At 54.2% G+C, this 16,523-nt stretch overlaps 9 protein-coding genes across 9 annotated transcripts; 5 read left to right on the forward strand and 4 right to left on the reverse strand.

The window, feature by feature from the left end:
- Window positions 1-190: 190 nt before the first annotated feature.
- On the forward strand, window positions 191-1,021 carry J3D65DRAFT_687682 (uncharacterized protein; the record flags this gene model as incomplete). Its single annotated transcript, XM_066803847.1, has 2 exons — window positions 191-455; window positions 553-1,021. 2 exons carry the CDS (start codon window positions 191-193, stop codon window positions 969-971), a joined length of 684 nt encoding a protein of 227 aa, XP_066651039.1. The 3' UTR covers window positions 972-1,021.
- A 1,815-nt stretch (window positions 1,022-2,836) lies between these two features.
- On the reverse strand, window positions 2,837-4,012 carry J3D65DRAFT_662435 (uncharacterized protein; the record flags this gene model as incomplete). Its single annotated transcript, XM_066802627.1, has 5 exons — window positions 2,837-2,966; window positions 3,036-3,277; window positions 3,361-3,447; window positions 3,509-3,522; window positions 3,596-4,012. The coding sequence occupies 5 exons, from the start codon at window positions 4,010-4,012 to the stop codon at window positions 2,869-2,871; spliced, it is 858 nt and encodes a 285-aa protein (XP_066651040.1). The 3' UTR covers window positions 2,837-2,868.
- A 261-nt stretch (window positions 4,013-4,273) lies between these two features.
- Window positions 4,274-6,568, forward strand: J3D65DRAFT_662436 (cytochrome P450). The gene is made up of 7 exons (XM_066802628.1): window positions 4,274-4,712; window positions 4,772-4,983; window positions 5,023-5,038; window positions 5,122-5,170; window positions 5,222-5,818; window positions 5,875-6,085; window positions 6,147-6,568. The coding sequence occupies exons 1-7, from the start codon at window positions 4,413-4,415 to the stop codon at window positions 6,343-6,345; spliced, it is 1,584 nt and encodes a 527-aa protein (XP_066651041.1). The 5' UTR covers window positions 4,274-4,412; the 3' UTR covers window positions 6,346-6,568.
- Window positions 6,569-6,722: 154 nt separating this feature from the next.
- J3D65DRAFT_681037 (putative glutathione S-transferase GliG-like protein) lies at window positions 6,723-7,742 on the forward strand (the record flags this gene model as incomplete). The annotated part of the gene is made up of 4 exons (XM_066803727.1): window positions 6,723-6,816; window positions 6,900-7,206; window positions 7,285-7,368; window positions 7,430-7,742. The coding sequence occupies 4 exons, from the start codon at window positions 6,723-6,725 to the stop codon at window positions 7,683-7,685; spliced, it is 741 nt and encodes a 246-aa protein (XP_066651042.1). The 3' UTR covers window positions 7,686-7,742.
- Window positions 7,743-7,881: 139 nt separating this feature from the next.
- On the forward strand, window positions 7,882-9,522 carry J3D65DRAFT_143793 (uncharacterized protein). The gene has a single exon (XM_066794023.1). It carries the CDS (start codon window positions 8,099-8,101, stop codon window positions 9,485-9,487), a length of 1,389 nt encoding a protein of 462 aa, XP_066651043.1. The 5' UTR covers window positions 7,882-8,098; the 3' UTR covers window positions 9,488-9,522.
- A 75-nt stretch (window positions 9,523-9,597) lies between these two features.
- Window positions 9,598-11,282, reverse strand: J3D65DRAFT_143840 (renal dipeptidase). Its single transcript, XM_066794024.1, has 3 exons — window positions 10,792-11,282; window positions 10,581-10,740; window positions 9,598-10,519 (listed from the first exon to the last, which is right to left on the reverse strand). The coding sequence occupies exons 1-3, from the start codon at window positions 11,000-11,002 to the stop codon at window positions 9,613-9,615; spliced, it is 1,278 nt and encodes a 425-aa protein (XP_066651044.1). The 5' UTR covers window positions 11,003-11,282; the 3' UTR covers window positions 9,598-9,612.
- On the reverse strand, window positions 11,135-12,913 carry J3D65DRAFT_662438 (putative cytochrome P450; the record flags this gene model as incomplete). Its single annotated transcript, XM_066802629.1, has 5 exons — window positions 11,135-11,371; window positions 11,424-11,637; window positions 11,692-12,348; window positions 12,397-12,619; window positions 12,668-12,913. The coding sequence occupies 5 exons, from the start codon at window positions 12,911-12,913 to the stop codon at window positions 11,176-11,178; spliced, it is 1,536 nt and encodes a 511-aa protein (XP_066651045.1). The 3' UTR covers window positions 11,135-11,175.
- A 105-nt stretch (window positions 12,914-13,018) lies between these two features.
- Window positions 13,019-14,922, forward strand: J3D65DRAFT_143897 (putative toxin biosynthesis protein). The gene is made up of 3 exons (XM_066794026.1): window positions 13,019-13,851; window positions 13,907-13,993; window positions 14,046-14,922. Exons 1-3 carry the CDS (start codon window positions 13,123-13,125, stop codon window positions 14,475-14,477), a joined length of 1,248 nt encoding a protein of 415 aa, XP_066651046.1. The 5' UTR covers window positions 13,019-13,122; the 3' UTR covers window positions 14,478-14,922.
- On the reverse strand, window positions 14,605-16,494 carry J3D65DRAFT_662440 (cytochrome P450 monooxygenase; the record flags this gene model as incomplete). Its single annotated transcript, XM_066802630.1, has 7 exons — window positions 14,605-14,835; window positions 14,893-15,000; window positions 15,056-15,120; window positions 15,173-15,404; window positions 15,454-16,054; window positions 16,105-16,292; window positions 16,342-16,494. 7 exons carry the CDS (start codon window positions 16,492-16,494, stop codon window positions 14,626-14,628), a joined length of 1,557 nt encoding a protein of 518 aa, XP_066651047.1. The 3' UTR covers window positions 14,605-14,625.
- Between the last annotated feature and the right edge of the window lie 29 nt (window positions 16,495-16,523).

A 16,523-nucleotide genomic window follows, 5' to 3' on the forward strand; every position in this document is an offset into this window, starting at 1 on the left:
TTACACGGATTCTGTCTTGCTCCCGGACTTCTCATCGTGCAGTTGGGTTGCTGGACCCTTTATGCCACAGATCTCCCAAAGCGGTACTCGGTCGGGTGCCGGCGCGTGGACATGACTAATGCGCATCCTACAACACCACCTCTCATATTTTTGCTGACCGCTGATATCATAGTGAAGAGCCAAAGCCGTAATGTCTCAAATATCTATACTCAGTCTATTCGAACTCGATGGCTGCCTACCGGGCGTGCCAAATCTTGGCCAGGAAATCCCCCGCCTTCATGACGGCGCGAGCATTGACGACGACTTCGCTTTATTCATAAACTGGGATCCGGACTTACCGCGAGAATGCACTGGAGAATCGCAAGAGCACTTTGTGGACTTTGCTCAGCAGTCAATAAATCAGAGGGCAACTGGCAGGCGCGATCAATGGAGGATAAGACAGACTTCCGAATTAGGTAAACACTAACACTCTATTTATATTTGCATCCCTGTCGCTGCAATTCATTTCGCATTGAACCAGTCACTCTCAGATTACTAAATTCTGAGATATAGGGGCTGTTCACCGTCTTCAACTGGACCACATTGATACCCAACAGAAAGACCACCAGCTGAACCAACCGCACGATCTCTTCGAACACTCGCCGCCAGCCTCCGCCTGGAGTGATGAAATCGGACCCTCCGCACAACATTGGGAAGATGCACTCCGGATGATCGAAACACTGCAGCGCGAAAGTTCCTGGTCGGTGCAGGGGGAGGACATTCAACAAGTGGTAGAGGCAGAGGACAAGCGCCGACGCAACAACGCCGCTTCTGCGCGCTTCCGCGTGAAAAAGAAACAACGCGAAGAGGAGCTGACGAAAAAGGTTCGGGGACTGAAGGAAAAGGCCAATGAACTCGAGGCTCGTATCGCATTACTTGAGGACGAGAACAAAGGTCTCAGAAAGATGGTGCTGTTTATGAAAGAGCAATGAAACTGGGCCCGTTGGTGGGCCAAGGAGATAGAACGTCATCTGATCTGCCGTACTCCTGATCGGCCATGTGCATCTTCCGCAACCGACTCTGCACCAATCCAGCTTGACTGCGAAAGCTTTTGAAGAACTGGTATAGTGCTGTACGACTCAGTGGCTGCGCTGTTAGGGGTGGACGTCAATTCTCGTTAGCCTACATCACCAGCTCCCCCCGAAGTCCCATGGGAGCCCAAGACAGCAAGCAACGAGCGCCAACACAAGTCTCAGTCAACTCAAATTTGCAATCGGGACCATAACCGTCCAATCTCTTCCAGCCTCTTTACCATGCCACGTCCATCGCTGGATCAGTTCAGCAAGGGCGCGGAGACGACGAAGTCAGACGTAGGCCCCAAAAGACAGAAAGCACCAAAGAAAGTCGACTCGGAAGCGAGACGCCTTTTGTGCCTCGAAAAGTGTTGATGAGCAACTGGAGGGCAGGACGCGTCGAGGCAAGACGCGATAGAAACAACGAAGTACTAGGCACAATGAGGTGTCGCGGTGCGTCGTCACGTCGCGACTTTTTTGAACCGGCCGCGTCGCGGGGACGGGAATGTCGCCCATTGTCCAAGCCATGCCGCCGCCTTGGAGCGACGCGACCGCAGGAAAGGGAATCCACTTGTCAGTTGCACTGGCAGATTGTACGTCTTTCTTTGAGAAGAACAAGACTCGCGGTCAAGTCGATATCGAGATGCAGTTGACGGGGAAGAAACTGCGGAAAGTAACCATGCTCCTGTTTGACGACTTGGTTGCGGTGCTTTGACAGTTGGAGAGTGATGGAGGTCTAGGAAGGCTGTGAGGCAACAGCCCGCTGCGAGGTGACGTCCGACGTGGTTATCTCCAGGTAGTTGTTTTGACGCGTCCTCTTCTCAACAATATGTTGACCATAACCTCTGGTTTCCCCGGTCAATGAGCTCTGCCGCGACTGCATCTCATCTGGCTTTAACTAATTTTCGTCTCTGAATCGTTTGCAGCAATCGCTGCTCGTCGCCCGTAACTGGCGCCATCGCCTTCGCTTCACTTCCACCGTTTTCGATAAAGCCACCAGTTTCTGTTACCGCAAAGCATGGAATCGCTGTGACGTACCACCTCTCGAATATTCGTCATATCGAGCTCGCCGCATGTCGTCGCTGCCGCCGCTGTCGTTTTACTTCCTCCGCTCTTGAATACTCCTTGCAAATACGCATGATCTGGCCTTCGGAGGCACCCAGTTACCGCTCCTGAAACTTTCCCTGGATACCGGACCCAGGTGCACACTCTTTTAGATGATACAGAAACCACAGTGTTTGAGTTTTTCAGAAGGAACAAGTCTTGTGCAAGGTATTTTGCAGTCCTTACGGATATCTCTCCGCCTTCACTTGCTTGTCAGGACGGCCATTTGAAGCGAACTGTCCAGACTGCCAGGGGAGTGAAAGGTTTCGGTTGAAGCATTCGATCGATCAAGGGAAGTGTTCGTTACGGCTCAGGACAGCGAAGTAAGACGTCATGCACAGAACATTGCGACACAACTGCATTGTGCCAGCCGGTTTCGACATTTCCGCAGCTGACTTCGCGACAATGATCAATTCTCTGAACACTTTGGACGCAACACTGGTAAATTCACCACCAAGATATTGCAAAGTTCTCGCAGCAGTTCAGTTATCACTTGGTGCGTCGGGACATGATGCACAGCCAGTACTCGTTCGACACAACTACGAGAGCGCGACAGTGACAAGAACCAGCTCTGTTCTTACACTGCGAGTTTTTTCCCTGATGCATAAATGATTTTCGTATATCTATTCATTTGACTCTGGCGAATGCGCTTGTATTTTCTCCACTCAGTCTGGAGTCGAACCGGATCCATCTTCACTCGCCCAGCACAGCATCAATTACCTCCAAAAACCAAGCACCGAACCTCGATACTTTCTCTGCGGGGAGCGTCAGGCTTCGTCGCCGGATGCTCAAACGCGCAATGCGGGCAGACTACGAACAAAAATCATCAGCGTCACTTGATTCATCCCAAAAGGCCGAAGAACGAGGAGGGAAGCTTACGTTTGGCCGGCACGTCCGGTTTGTTGTCGTAAATCTTGATCAGCAAAGCTTCATCTGTTCGCTGGCCGCCCAAATAGTACCACTTCTGGCCGGGCCCGTGGCTGATGTTGTACGTGGAACCCAGCTCTTGGAATTGGTGCTTCCACAGGTCCGTGGCGTGCAGGTTGGCCTCGTCCAGCGAGCTACCGTCCATGGTTGCCAGCGGCCAGTCTTGTACCGGGCCGTTGATTGGACGCCATACGCTACGTTGCAAATATGTCAGTAAGAGATGCTTTCGCTGACAAGTTCTCCGAGACGTCTTGTCTTTCTTTTCGGGGTTGCGTACTTGATGATGCGAAATCGGCCTTTCAAAAGGTCTTCTGCTTCTTCGCCGGCGTATTGGCGCGCTCTGCGAATTGCGCCTTTGGGTGTTCTGGGATTGCCGTCAATTTTGAAAAGAAGATGAGACGAAAATCAGCAAGGGAGAAACTCACTGGTCACAGTGCACCTAGCGTCCCCGGTCAAACGTTAGAATTAAATCACAACAAAAAATAATCGGGAGTGACGAGATTCCGCATTACCGTTCTTCCCGGCTGTTGCTTTCCAGCCCTCCCAAAAAAGCCCTCGGCGGGATCCCGCTTCCGGATGGAGTGGTTGAAGATGATGACTTTCTCGGCACCAGTCCTGCGCTTTACTAGCGCTTCCACGGCCGCATAATAGTCGCGCTCGATGGTCTCAGTCTCAATATCGCGGATCGCTTGGAGCAGCTCTGGCCGGCCGCCCTCTGGGTCATCGACAAACGTAAATGCGTGATCGTCCAGAGTGAATTTGTCTTTCAAGGGACGACAGTCTGCTACAGACACCTTGTACGGATTCCAGTCGTAGTTCTTGACTTCGAAGCCCGGATCGGGGTCCGTGCGGTAGTATGGCGCCTCTTTCTTGTCTTGCCATGGCTCAATGTAGAGCATTTCCGTGTCGTACTCTTGCAGGGCACCCATGATTGGAACTGAGATCGAAAAAGCTTCCAGATCGATTGAGATTCCGGACTACCTTCAACTGTCAATCCAGAACATATATAGCATCATCGGTCAGTGTTGGTCGGCGTCCGACTGCATGCCGGTGCGTGAAAGCCGGTCCGTGCCTCAGCAGCAGTGGCATGAGTTAGTTTTACCTTTCAAGATGCGCAAACAGACATAAGACAGCAGATGGAAGCCATTGTTTAGTATGATTACAACTTGGGTGGTTTTCAAGACGTCCATGGACTAAAGCGTATCAGCATGTTGATATTGGCCAGGATTCGGTCCCCGATGTCAAAGAGCTGACTCGTGTTGATGCATATAACGCGGCAGTTGCTACGTACTCAACTTTGATGCTTCGCAACACAGTCCAGCTCAAACGATGAGTATACCAATGGACTCCTCGGCGTGGTTGGATAATTCGACGCGGGCGCATACAATTCAGGTCCTCCCGTTGACCGATGGCGCGACTCTGGGATTGTTCGGGACTCTGCGCCCCACCGCCGTCTTGTGTATCCTGATTGTTCTTTTTATCCTCGGTATGGGCCCGTTCTACGATTTCATCGAGCGGAAAGGGAACAAACATGTTATTCTCGGAGATTGTGGGTGGTGGCTTCGGCGGACCATGATGACCAAGTTCAATCTGGACCCGAACAATGTCGTCTTCGACGGCTACGCCAACGTATGTTCCAACAAGATGGGAGAAAAGTGGATTGTGCTCACAAATCTTTCAAACGGAAGTTTACGAAGCAGAAGAAAATTTGGGCCACCTGGATAAACGACGAATTGATTCACATCCTTCCTCCGGAATTATTCGACGACATCAAGAACCAGCCGTTGCAGAAACTGTCTTTCCTCAAAGTGGTTGACGAGGTAGATCCACCTCCCAAACTTCCGGAACCAGAGTTGACTTTGGACAGCACTTCATGTGGAATCTGCATGTCGGCGACATGGTCTGTCAGCGCGACTACGTAAAGGCCGTCAAATCGCAGCTCAATTTCAGCCTTCGTATGTGTTCAATGTGCTGATGAAGACTGGAAGCTCAAGGCTGACATTCATGAGCGAGCATGACGACATACATTGCCGATCAGACTGACCTCGCAATCGAGGAGCGTATTGCGCCGCCAATGAACTCCCGTGGTAAGTATCACCCCTCAGTAGGAAGAGCACAGAGCTGAAAAATGATCTCAGGCTGGAGAACTGTCATGCTCTGGGACGCCACTCTGGACATCATCCACCGTGTGACAGCCGCCGTCATGGTCGGTCCCGAGCTGGCCGCAGACCCCGAGTACATCCACCACGCCCGAGGCTACACGGAGGAGGTGACATCTTTCAACGCACCTCTCTTCGCAGTACCTTCGTTCATGCGCGTGCCGTACTTTTGGCTTTCCAAAGGCGGGCGCCAGATCCGCAAGCACCAAGCCGAAGTCAGGAAGTTCGTGTATCCGGAGCTCAGACGGCGACAGGCCGAGAACTACTCGAGCGAGAACTTCTCCATGCTGGACGGTCTTCTTAAGAGCGCCAAGGACAGCGACACGGAGAAGCCATTCGCCCGTATCGTCGACCAGGAGCTGTTTTTGACCTTTGCCGCTGCGGGTCTCTTTTCCGTCGTCGTGTCGCAGCTCATCCTGTCCGTCCTCGGCTACCCGGAGTACCTTGAGCCATTGAGGCAAGAGATTGAAACTGCTGTCAAAGAGTGCGGTGGCTGGAACAAGGATGCGGCTGCCAGAATGCCAAAGCTCGACAGTTTCCTGCGCGAAACGTTGAGGCTCAGCCCCCCTACCGCCCGTGAGTTCCCCGTACGCCCTGTGGATGCAGTTGCAAATATGCTGACATCGCTCGAGTCACTCTGCAACGCAAGGTCGACGTGGATATTCCCTTGTCGAACGGCGATGTCGTCAAAGCGGGAACGCTCATCGGGTTCCCGACGCTGGCCATCCAGAGAGATCCCGAGTACTACGACCGACCTCTGGAATTCGACGCCTATCGCTTCTACGACGCCGAGACCGACACAGTCAAGGTCAAGTCTGTGACCCAGAGCCGCACATATCTGCCGTAATGATCCCCAACCAACCAGGGTTTGTAGAATTGACGTCGAGCTAACCTGTCTCATTAGTTTCGGTTACGGCACCCAGACTTGCCCGGGACGCTTCCTGGCTACGGAGACCTCCAAAATAGTCTTTGCGAAATTCATTGTCGACTACGAGATGAAGTTCACACCCAAGCGTGTTGGCAAGCCGGTCGACTGGCCCATCGGTGGTCAAATTATGCCCAGCATTGACACCTACGTCTCTTTCAGACGGCGGAAACATTAGGACATCGGAAGTGACAGCTTCGAATGCCAGTCTGGGTTGAAAAGGGAGCGAACACCGCAGATAGAGTCTGTCGATTGGACATATGGGGGAAAAGCATGTGAGGAAGTAGTTGTTGGTTGGGCGTATGCGGTCTGTCATGATTATATTATCCTTTCATTCTGTACAACATGAGACTGTACGTCTGAACCAGTATTGCGGAGTCAGCTTGCTCCAAGCTGTTTGTTGATTGATAATTTGTGACATCTTTTCGAATTTTTCCTGTGTAAACTCTACACGTCGGGTACCGAACTTGGCTTGATGGCTTGAAATCGAGGCCATATAAAGAAGAGTCAGTACGGAAGTAGATACTTCTTCAGAGCAGCAATCAGCGGAAAAATATGGCAGATTCAACGACAAAGCCTGCGCAAAATGGAGAAGTTGTGATTGGAGATGTTGAGTACGACGGCAGAGTCATACTCTACGTAATCAAAGGTACCGACAATCCTTGACTCACATGGAAAAAGCGGAAGACGGAGATCAAAAACCCACGACTCACAAGCTAACTCGGCAACCAGCCGACCAAACATCGTACATCAACTACATCAAACCTTTAATCTTTGCCGAGGAGCTCGGTTTACCGCACCTTCTTTCCGTCATCGACACGCGGGATGAGTGGTTCTACGCCGTGCATCCCGAGCGTATGGTTCCGTCGTTGAAGGACCAAGATGATGTGACGGGCGAAAAAATCATTGTCTTTGAGGGCACCGCCTGTCTGCAGTACCTGGCGGCCAAGTTCGACCACGAAGGCGTGTGGGCCGGCCGGACCAAGTGGGAGAAGGCCCAAGTCCTCTCGTGGACTGCTTTCCAGACTGCAGGCCTTGGGTACGCTTGAGTTTCTGTGCTTCTCATCTTCATTGGAGGACACAAAGATGGATAACGATGAATACTTACGGCTTGTAGGGCAACCGCCAAATACTGGCTCTACTTCCTGCGAGGATATCCCACTCGGCAGAATCCCGAACCCATGCCCAAGACTTGCGCAAAGTAAGCTTCACCAGTTCCACCGCAATTCATCGCTCGGCAGTCAGTTCTAACACGTTCCCAGGCTTCACGCCAACACATTGAAAGCTTGGAACATGTTGGAGGCCCGGCTGAGCCTGCCCGGGCAATACTACGTAGCGCTGCCAGATCGACCAACCCTGGCAGATCTCTCGTACTTCCCGTTCGCCATGCCATGGATGTTTGGTTTCTTTGGCGTGGATATCAAAGATTGGCCGAACATTAAGCGCTGGAGCGACCTGATGCTGGCACGGCCGGCGATACAGAAAGTCATGAGCAGCGCGCCCACCATTGGGCACTGAAGGAGGTTTCGCGCGCATTTAAAGTCGAGCGTCCTTGAAACAAGTATGAAAATAAAGGAATTCGTAAGGCGTAGAAGCATTCTGCGTCTGAAATTCGATCAGTGTCGTGGAATTCTTGATGCTATTCCTTAGAGCCAATCAGGATGGCAAGCATCTTTTTTGAGAACGGACCAATGTAACAGAAAACATGTACTGTTTGTACGAAGTCAGTTAGTACTGTGTCTTTGAGGAAGCAAATGCTGGGCGCTCGGGTACCGACTGCAGATCAGGCCGACTTTACAAGAAGAATGTAAGGCAGACCAGCAGCAGCGACCTTTATCTGACTCCGCTTGGATGCACCGCTTCTCCATTGATTTTTTGGCTGCTTTTCTCTGTCCAAACGAAAGACTTACCAAGAAAGGGACAGCAAAGCCATGGCTGACGAGGAGAGGAACCCGCTTCTACGGGGCGAAGGGGAAGAGGAGGTGGATCCAGGCATCAAAACCAAAACGGCCGAAATACCAGCAGGGTACAAAGCGATGCCCGTATCGTTCCTGGCATCATGCGCGATGGCCGCAACGGCCGCATCAACCGTGTACGCCTACGCGCACATCCTGTGCCATGACGCATCGCGGTGCGCCGACAAGGAGAAGGCGGCGTATGCCTCAGCTGTGGCATTGGCAACAACCATTGCCAACGTGTGCGGGCTGGTGGCCGTGGGCATCTACCAGCGGCTGCCCACGCGGGGAGCTCTGGCGCTGTGGGTGGGTTTGCGGGCAGGAAGCGTCGTGGTGCTCTCGGCAGGAGGTGTGTTTCTCCTTCTTCCTCTTCTTCATCTTCACTCTTCACTGCCCGCTGACTCCCGGTTACAAACAGTCCTTTACAAAAGCATCGCCCTGGGACTGAGCGCGCGCATCCTAGAGGGCCTGGCCACTGACAACACGCTGCACATGGCCCTCAACGGGCTGTACGCCCGCGCCGAGGACCAGCGTCTCGTTGGCCGGATGATGTCGGCGTCGCTCGCCTTGTACATGGCCGGAATGGCCCTGAGCCCTGCTCTCGCCGCCCTGCTGTCCGACTTTCGCGTCTCCTTCGCCGCCGCCCTCGCTGTCTTCGCGCTGACGGCCGTATATCTGGCGGTCGTAGGGCGACTGGGGGGAAGCGGCCCTGACAAACAAGGAGAGGAAGAAAGCAACGGCCACGACCAAGAAGGCGAACGCAACAGGCCCAACAACATGATGAGCGCCGTCATGGCACTGGCTCAGCCAGCACTGTACCTGGCTTCGGACCGCGTCATCGCCGCACATGGTGGCGCCATGCTGCTCTACAATGCCGCCGTTTCGTACATGTTTCCCGCTCTGATGGTGCACGCAACGCTGCGCTTCGGCTTCTCACCAGGACAAAACGGACTCATTCTCTCGGTTGCCGCGGGCTCGTCGGCCCTCTACTTGGTGGTGGCCGCGTGGTTCGCTCGGCCCGCGCGCGATGCACCCGCAGCGCTGGTCTCGCTCGCCGTGCTGATTGCCGCCATGTGTGCGCTGGCCGCTGCATCGGTAGCATGGGCGCTTTTCCCTCTTGTTGCGGCCGCAGCTTTGGGACTCGCCACTCCCTCATTTGTCAAAGCCCACCTGGTGCACCGGCGGCCAGGCGACTCGTTGGCTGTGGCGGCGCTGTCGATCTCGGAAGGCGTGGGTAGTTTGGCGTCGGCGCCGCTGCTGGGAGCTTGGCAGAGCGCCCATCCGGGCGGGAGCGTGCTGTACGTTGCGGCGGGACTGGCGACTGCATCGGCGGTGGTGTTTGCGGTAGGCTGTAGGCGTGGTTGAGATGTGTTGTGGGGACCAGTTGAGTTCTAAGGTGGTGTTGGGGAAAAACGTCGGAGGCCAATAATAGGTAGAGATCATAATGTGTTTATTTCAGAGTATTTGATGGGTAAGCGCGTATTTTACCGTTAGAAAATTGACTTGACCCTGTCCTCCAGCGGCTCGGCCCGGGCATCCACCAACTCTTCCCCCACACTCTCCACCTCGGCCAGCACACGGAGCACATTCGCACCCGCCACGCCTCGCACATCTTCGACCGACACTCCACGACGAAGCAACTCGGCTATCAGCGCGGGGTATGTTCCGACATCCTCAAGACCTTCAGGCGCAGGGTCGAAGCCCATGCCATCGAAATCAGCCCCAATCCCGACGTGACGGAAGCCGATCAAGTTGCCCAAATACATAATGTGGTCCGCGACGTCCTTGAGCTCGGCGCGCGGAGCGCAGGCTACGAATCCGGGGAAGAAGTTGACCATGATGATGCCACCGTTGGCCTTGAGCGCAAACAGCTCTTCGTCGGCGACATTGCGCTGGTGATCGCACAGCGCGCGGGCCGCCGAGTGAGTATAGGCAACGGGGGCGCGAGACAGGCTCAGGGCATCGCGTTGTGTCGCCGCTGATGTGTGGGAAAGATCGACCATGAGACCCAGACGGTTCATCTCGCGCACTACGTCCCGGCCTGCGGCCGAAAGCCCGCCGTGGAGCGGCTCCGCGGGACTGCAGCTGTCGGCGAAGCGGTTGTGGCAGCTGTGCGTCAACGTCACATAGCGAACGCCCAAGCTACGGTACATCCGCAGCGCCGACGCGCTGTTTGCGACCTGATGAAGACCTTCGACGCCGATGAGGCTGGAGATGGGTCCTTGAGGCCCGCTCCGGTCCGCAAACTGCGCCCAAACTTCGGCCGCGGAATCCGCATGTTGCAGACGCCATGGGTAGGCATCGATGAGCCGGTAGATCAGGTCAATCTGCTGGAGTGTCTGGTGCATCGGCTCGTAGTACGTCTCCTGATCTTCGACAGGACCATCGTTATGCGGACTTGCACATGGGCGTCAACTACCTGAGGATTGTAGGATTGGGTTGACGGAGAAGAACTCACCACTCGACGTACGCGCTCCAAAACTGACCGCGCAGGCCGCTCTGCTTCAACCGTGGAAAGTCAACCTGCCCCACCAGCTCCTCCGTTTCGCTGAAATTTTTGCCGTAAATGTGATTGTAGTAAAAGGCGCGAATGTAAATGGGAAAGTCGTTGTGCCCGTCTTCCAATCATCAGCGCCAACATCACTATCTCGGAGAAGGTGTCAACGTACCAATCAACGGGACTGCGCTAAGAACTTCGTGCACCGGGTTGTGGTGATTTGGACAGAGCCGCGACCAAGACGAAGGCGCGCCCATTGCAGCCCATCCAGTGAGCAGCAGCGCAGCGAGCGCGACAAAGCCTGTTTTCGCCTGGGCATATTTCTTACGCTCCGGAGCCTGTGGCACCAAGTCTTGGTACTGCTCTCCTTTCTTCTCCATCATCGCTCACTGCGTTTGCCGCCCTTTCAGACGACGTTGGGATCTGTCATCTTTTGGCTTTCACAAGATGCGTGCTCTCGGCCGCCGATGCGTGCTCGGTCGCCGGGTACAATTTTACGACAATATCCATCAAGGTGCAATGCGACAGTAGTTATTCTTTGGTACTCCGCTAGGTACTACTTCCTCCGCTTCATCCGCACCTTGGCATCCATATTGGGCCCGTTCTGAACTTCTATACACATGTTGGGTGGTCGACGTGTCGTCTTTTCGGCCCACTCCATGTCGTACTCGTGGAGAAGCTTCGCGAAAATGAGCTTGGCCAGCCTCACTGCATAGAACCGGCCCGGACAGGCGTGTCGGCCGTAGCCAAATCTGCAATCCGTCAGCGACTCACGTTTCAGCTACCCACTCAGCGCTTTCTTACGTAAGGAACGACTTGTCCACAGTCGAGGCGTTGATCTCTGGCTTCCCTGGGACCTGATTGGCGAACCTGAAGCCCCGGAAAGTCAACGGCTCCTCATAGTTGTCCGGATCGCGGTGGATGGCGTGAATAGGAAAGGCGAAGCGCGAACCTGCGGGGAGCGTGTAGCCGTCGTGGAAGTGGAAGGGTTCTTTCATGACGGCTCGTGTGACGGACACTGTTGGTCTTGGTCAGCATGCACAACTCGCATACCTCTTCCTTGGTTACTCACCAACTCCGGTGGGATACAACCGCATGGTCTCGCGGACGAAACTCTCCAGCAGAGGAGTTCGTGCCAGGAAGCTGGCCGTGAATCCACCCGTTTCTTGGAGCATACTCGCAATTTCTCGCCGCAACGGCTCAAGGTACTCTGGACTCGTCAGGACTTGGTACACCATCTGCACCGCCAGCCCGCCGGGAGCGCTGCTACCGGCAAACATGAGATGCATCAATTGGTACGCCATGCGCTGCGGTTTGGACTCGACCGGGTCATCTTTGGCGAGCTCAATCATCCACTTGACTGCGTCATCATACTCATCCATCTGTGCGCGCGTCTTCTCGATTTTGGGCACTAGGTGCTTGGTGCAGCGTGCCAGATCGCTCCGGTGCTTGAAGGCAGCGAACCACGCAACAACGTTCCTCAAAGGGCCCAACGCGACGCCGTTGATGAGGATTGCGCTAATGAACAGAGAACGGTTGAAGCTCTGTGACGTCTGGACAAAATCGTGGTTGCGTGCCAGCTCCTTTCCCAGCAAGATGGCGCAGGTAATGCGATGCGCCATACCCGTAAAAGTGGGGAATGCTTGGACTGTTGTCCATTCGTTTGCGGTTCCCAGCTCAGTCGACAGTATGTAATCGCACTCAGCATTCATCGTTTCCACCAGCGAAGCTGTTCCCGTGTCAGTTGCATGTTTGCATGGAGGAACTCAGTACTCACGCAACTGCGGGTTCATGTATTTCTTGACGGCATCAGGCATCAGGTTGGATGAGTAGACATCTCCGGCAGAGACGGGGACGTTGAAGGCCTCGCTGAAGCAGTGGGCAAAGCTGAGATTCTGCTCGTCTGCTTTCCTCACATCATCAAGATACTCGGGTGGCATCAAGAGGTAGTCTCTGCCAAAAACCTTTGTCACAAAGGGTTTGTTCAACGCCTTGTGGAACTATTCCCAGACTCAGCATTTGTGTGGGTATTTGGGCAAACTCCTCACCTTTCGGTATCCACGTTCAGCCCACTTGTCCATTTCGAACCGCATCGGGACTTGGCCGGGGATGAGGGACCACCATCTTGACTTGCCAATCCTTGGCTCACCGTACGGATTTCTGCGAGTCCAAAGAAAGATGGCGATGATGGCTGGAATGACCAGTGGCAGAAGCCCTGAAAGATTGTGCGCCTCCGACGGCGGCAATTCGACCGGAGTTGTGACCAGAGTTGAAGTATTCAAAGCCATATCCATTTACGATTGCGGCACGAAGCTTCAAGGCGCCAATCGAATTCAAATAAACACACAGAGATTGGTCCCTTGCGGAGTGGTCGGAGTCCGACGTCAGGGATCACGTCGTCTTCACGTGATGTGGACCATTCTTAAGGACTGCTGCAACTCTGCAAGATATCCGCATGGCCAATTGCCTCTGATTGTCTGAGTCTGTTTCGCGCTTGGTCCTCATGAAGGAAGCTGGTGACGCCACCCAAATCTTGGACCTTCGGCCCACCCGCGGCTCGTCGACGCCCCACCTGCTCCTGGTCTTCCTCCAACTCTTCTTCCTCGCATCGCCACCATTCCCAGGACGTCGATGGATCGCAATCGGATCTCTCTCGATAGTGGCGATCTGGGCCGGATGGAGTCCGTGGACCCACGACCCTGGCGCGGCCAACTTTGCAGCACTGGCCTGGCCACACTGGCTGGCGACGATTGAAAAGTTCTTGAACAACCGACCGACCCCAGAGGCTGCCTTGTGGCCCATTGACAAAGAGCCCGGAGTGGCGTTGAGTTACACCCCCTTCGGCTTCCAGAAACTGAAATGGGCCATCGCCTTGATCCTAAACTTGCGCGGGATCCGGTACAACTTTCAGGTCAAGAATGTGCAAAAGCCTCGGTTCACCTCGACACAGCGCGGCGGCGCCATTCGATTCCTCCTCTGGCAGTCCATGGAGCTGGCGTACTTTATGATCATGGGCGACCTAGTGGCTCAGCTAGGAAGCAGGCTCTTCTTTGCGCCGCCGCCTGGGCAGCGCGGACCTGTCGACAGCCTGCAGCTTGACCTTCGCGACTCAGATTGGCGCATGAGCTTCCTCAAATCCCTTACTTTTGGCTCTGGCCCCTACTTCTTCATCAACATGCAATATACGCTCGTATCAATCGTCTTTGTCGCGATTGGCGTGTCGAAGCCCGAGGTCAGCCTCCCTGTCAACACTTCAAACCCCAGTTGTGCTCACAATATTCTTACAGGACTGGCCGCCTCTGTTCGGCCGTTTGGCCGAGGCGACCACGGTTCGCTCGTTTTGGGGGAAATTCTGGCACCAAATGATTCGAAAGGTTAGCCTGATTCCCTTCTCTCCTGCTCCTTCGGTCCACTGACAGCCCAAAGCCACTGACAGGACTTACCGGGCGCATATTGGACCTATTCGGGATCCGAAGGGGCACCAACACGTCATCGTACACACAACTGTGGCTTTCGTTTGCCATTTCTGGCTTCATGCACGCGGCGTCTTTGACGCTCATGCCGTGTCCAGCCAATGTCCCTGAGCGGGACCGCTGGGTCGGCCTGATGTGCTACTTCCTGTGGCAAGCAGCCGCCATCACGCTGGAGGACTTTGTCATGTTCCTGTGGCGCAAGGTTTACGGCGGCGAAGCATCCGGCGCCTGGACGAACCTCCTGGGATACACTTGGGTCATTTGCTCGTTCTGGTTCTCGTTGCCAATGGCTGCAGATGTGTTGCTGAAGTTGAGAATGGGAGAGGTGTCACCATTTCCTTGGACTTTGTGGGGCCCGCTTGTCGACAGGCTGTTTCCGCAGTAGATGTGGATTGAGCCACACCCGCCCTCGACAAATCATGTCACTGAAAGGAGAAGAATGTGGAATGTCACGAGTGGAACTCCGTCTATGAGCATCGACCTGGATTTCAGCACATATGTACACTACAGCGCCCCAACAAAACCGAGCCAGTTCATCGCTTGTGGCCCACGAGTCTCATGTCAGGATGAGTGATCCACTCGTCTGGATTCACCGAGTAATCGCTGTTTGCATCCTCGGGTCTCAGTCTGATCTGATAGTCCTTAATCAAGGCAGCGACGATACTTCGGACCATGCGGTCTGCGACGTATTTGCCCATGCACTGACGCGGGCCAAAGCCGTAGCGCCACATGTTGTATCGCACCTGTTCGGGTCAGAGCTCAGCTCTAGTATGGGAATCAGTTCGGGGTGGGAGAAGTACCTGCGATGCTTTGAGTCCCAAGAACCTCTCGGGCTTGTACTTGGTGCTCTCAGCTCCCCAGAAAGGGTTGCGGATGTTGAGTCCGTACGTATCTACAATTACCATGGTCTGTTGTCGATTAGCGTGTGATGAAAAAAAGGCTCAAAGGCTCAAGGGAACTTACGCGTCCGGGAATGATCCAATCGCCGACTTTGCGATCAGTTGGAGGAGCTTGGGGAATAGAGAACGCTAAATGGCTGTGAGAAAAGCGTCCACGACTACGAAGCCGGGACAAACTTACGCGCAACAGGCCGCAGGCGGGACGCCTCGCTGATGCAGGCAGCAAGCAGCGTGTCGTTCCGGGAGATGTAAGAGTCCCATGATGCATCATCGGTGCCGCTTTCCCTCTCGATCTCCTCCAGGAGTTTCGTCTGGTATTCGGGATAAGAGGCAAGATATATGAAGTTCCACGAAATCGCGCCCGTGGTGACGTCGAGATTGGCAAAAAGCGACTCGTCCAAAGTTTGCAGGAGCTGTGCCAGATCAGCGATGTTGTTCACGCGCTACTTCGCAGAGCATTACCTGTGTTTGGTCAAGCTTTCCGCTCTTGCTGTCCTCCCACAGCTTGGTCATGGCCGTTTTGGCTCCCCTGGCCTTTGCCTTCTGGTAGATGTTTTCGTTGAAGGCCAGCCACTCTCGTTGGAAGTTGTCAAGCAGCCTATTTGCTGTTGTTGGGAGATACCGAGACAACCAGAAACGCGCCATGCCGCCCTTGATCACAAAGGTGAAGAGTTTCTGGCGTATGGGAGATATCCTCCTGAGCCACTTGACGTCGTCGGCATCGAGCTCGCCGTACAGCAAAGTGGCCACAACGAGGAACGGATAGAACTTAACGTCTTCAGCAGGGTCGAATACACCATTTTGGAAGTCTCCGCTCGAACTAAGCTTCTCCATGTACCGTCGCGTCTGCTCGCGGATGATGGGCGCGTCATTTGAAATTGCCGAGTGGGTGAAAGGCACCTCCATCTGCGACCGCAGGCTTTGCCACGATTTGCCGCTGAGCAAGCCGACACATTGGCCCAAAATCTGGCTCATCAGATATCCCGAGTCGTTGTTGACGGCTTTGTAGTGCTGGTCCGAATCCTTAAACACTTCCTTCAAGTGTTGCGGATCAGAGATGACACTGGCGAGTTTCAGCAACAAAATTGAGAAATCCAAGGGCCAGCAACTCACACTTCAGAAGAAGAACCACACCAGATTCTGTAAATGGAGCCAAGCTTCTCCATCCACTCTTCGGCATTCTGACGGCCTTCGAGGAACTTTGCAACGTCGCCATTGCCGTTCGGCCAGCGGTATGGGAGCGACGGCAAATTCTTTGCTCCATCCTCGCTCTTGATGGGATAAGCCCAATGCAAATACCACTGTTGGCGATCAGTACTGGCGAGTCTCAAGTGTTCCGGAGGACTTTACGTTGAAAATTCCTGAGAGCAAGTCGGTGATTGCGCTCTGGCAGAATGAACGTGCTTTGAAGAAGATGGCTGTGATCAGGGTGGTAATGCTCAATCCCCACACCAATCGCGCCACCGTCAATGGCTCAGATCCGAAGGTCTCGAGAAACAACATCTTTGGTATGGCCAAAAAGCATCACCAGC

This window comes from Phyllosticta citribraziliensis (assembly GCF_038025025.1).
Source record: "Phyllosticta citribraziliensis strain CPC 17464 chromosome Unknown J3D65scaffold_13, whole genome shotgun sequence".
Lineage (NCBI taxonomy): Eukaryota > Fungi > Ascomycota > Dothideomycetes > Botryosphaeriales > Phyllostictaceae > Phyllosticta > Phyllosticta citribraziliensis.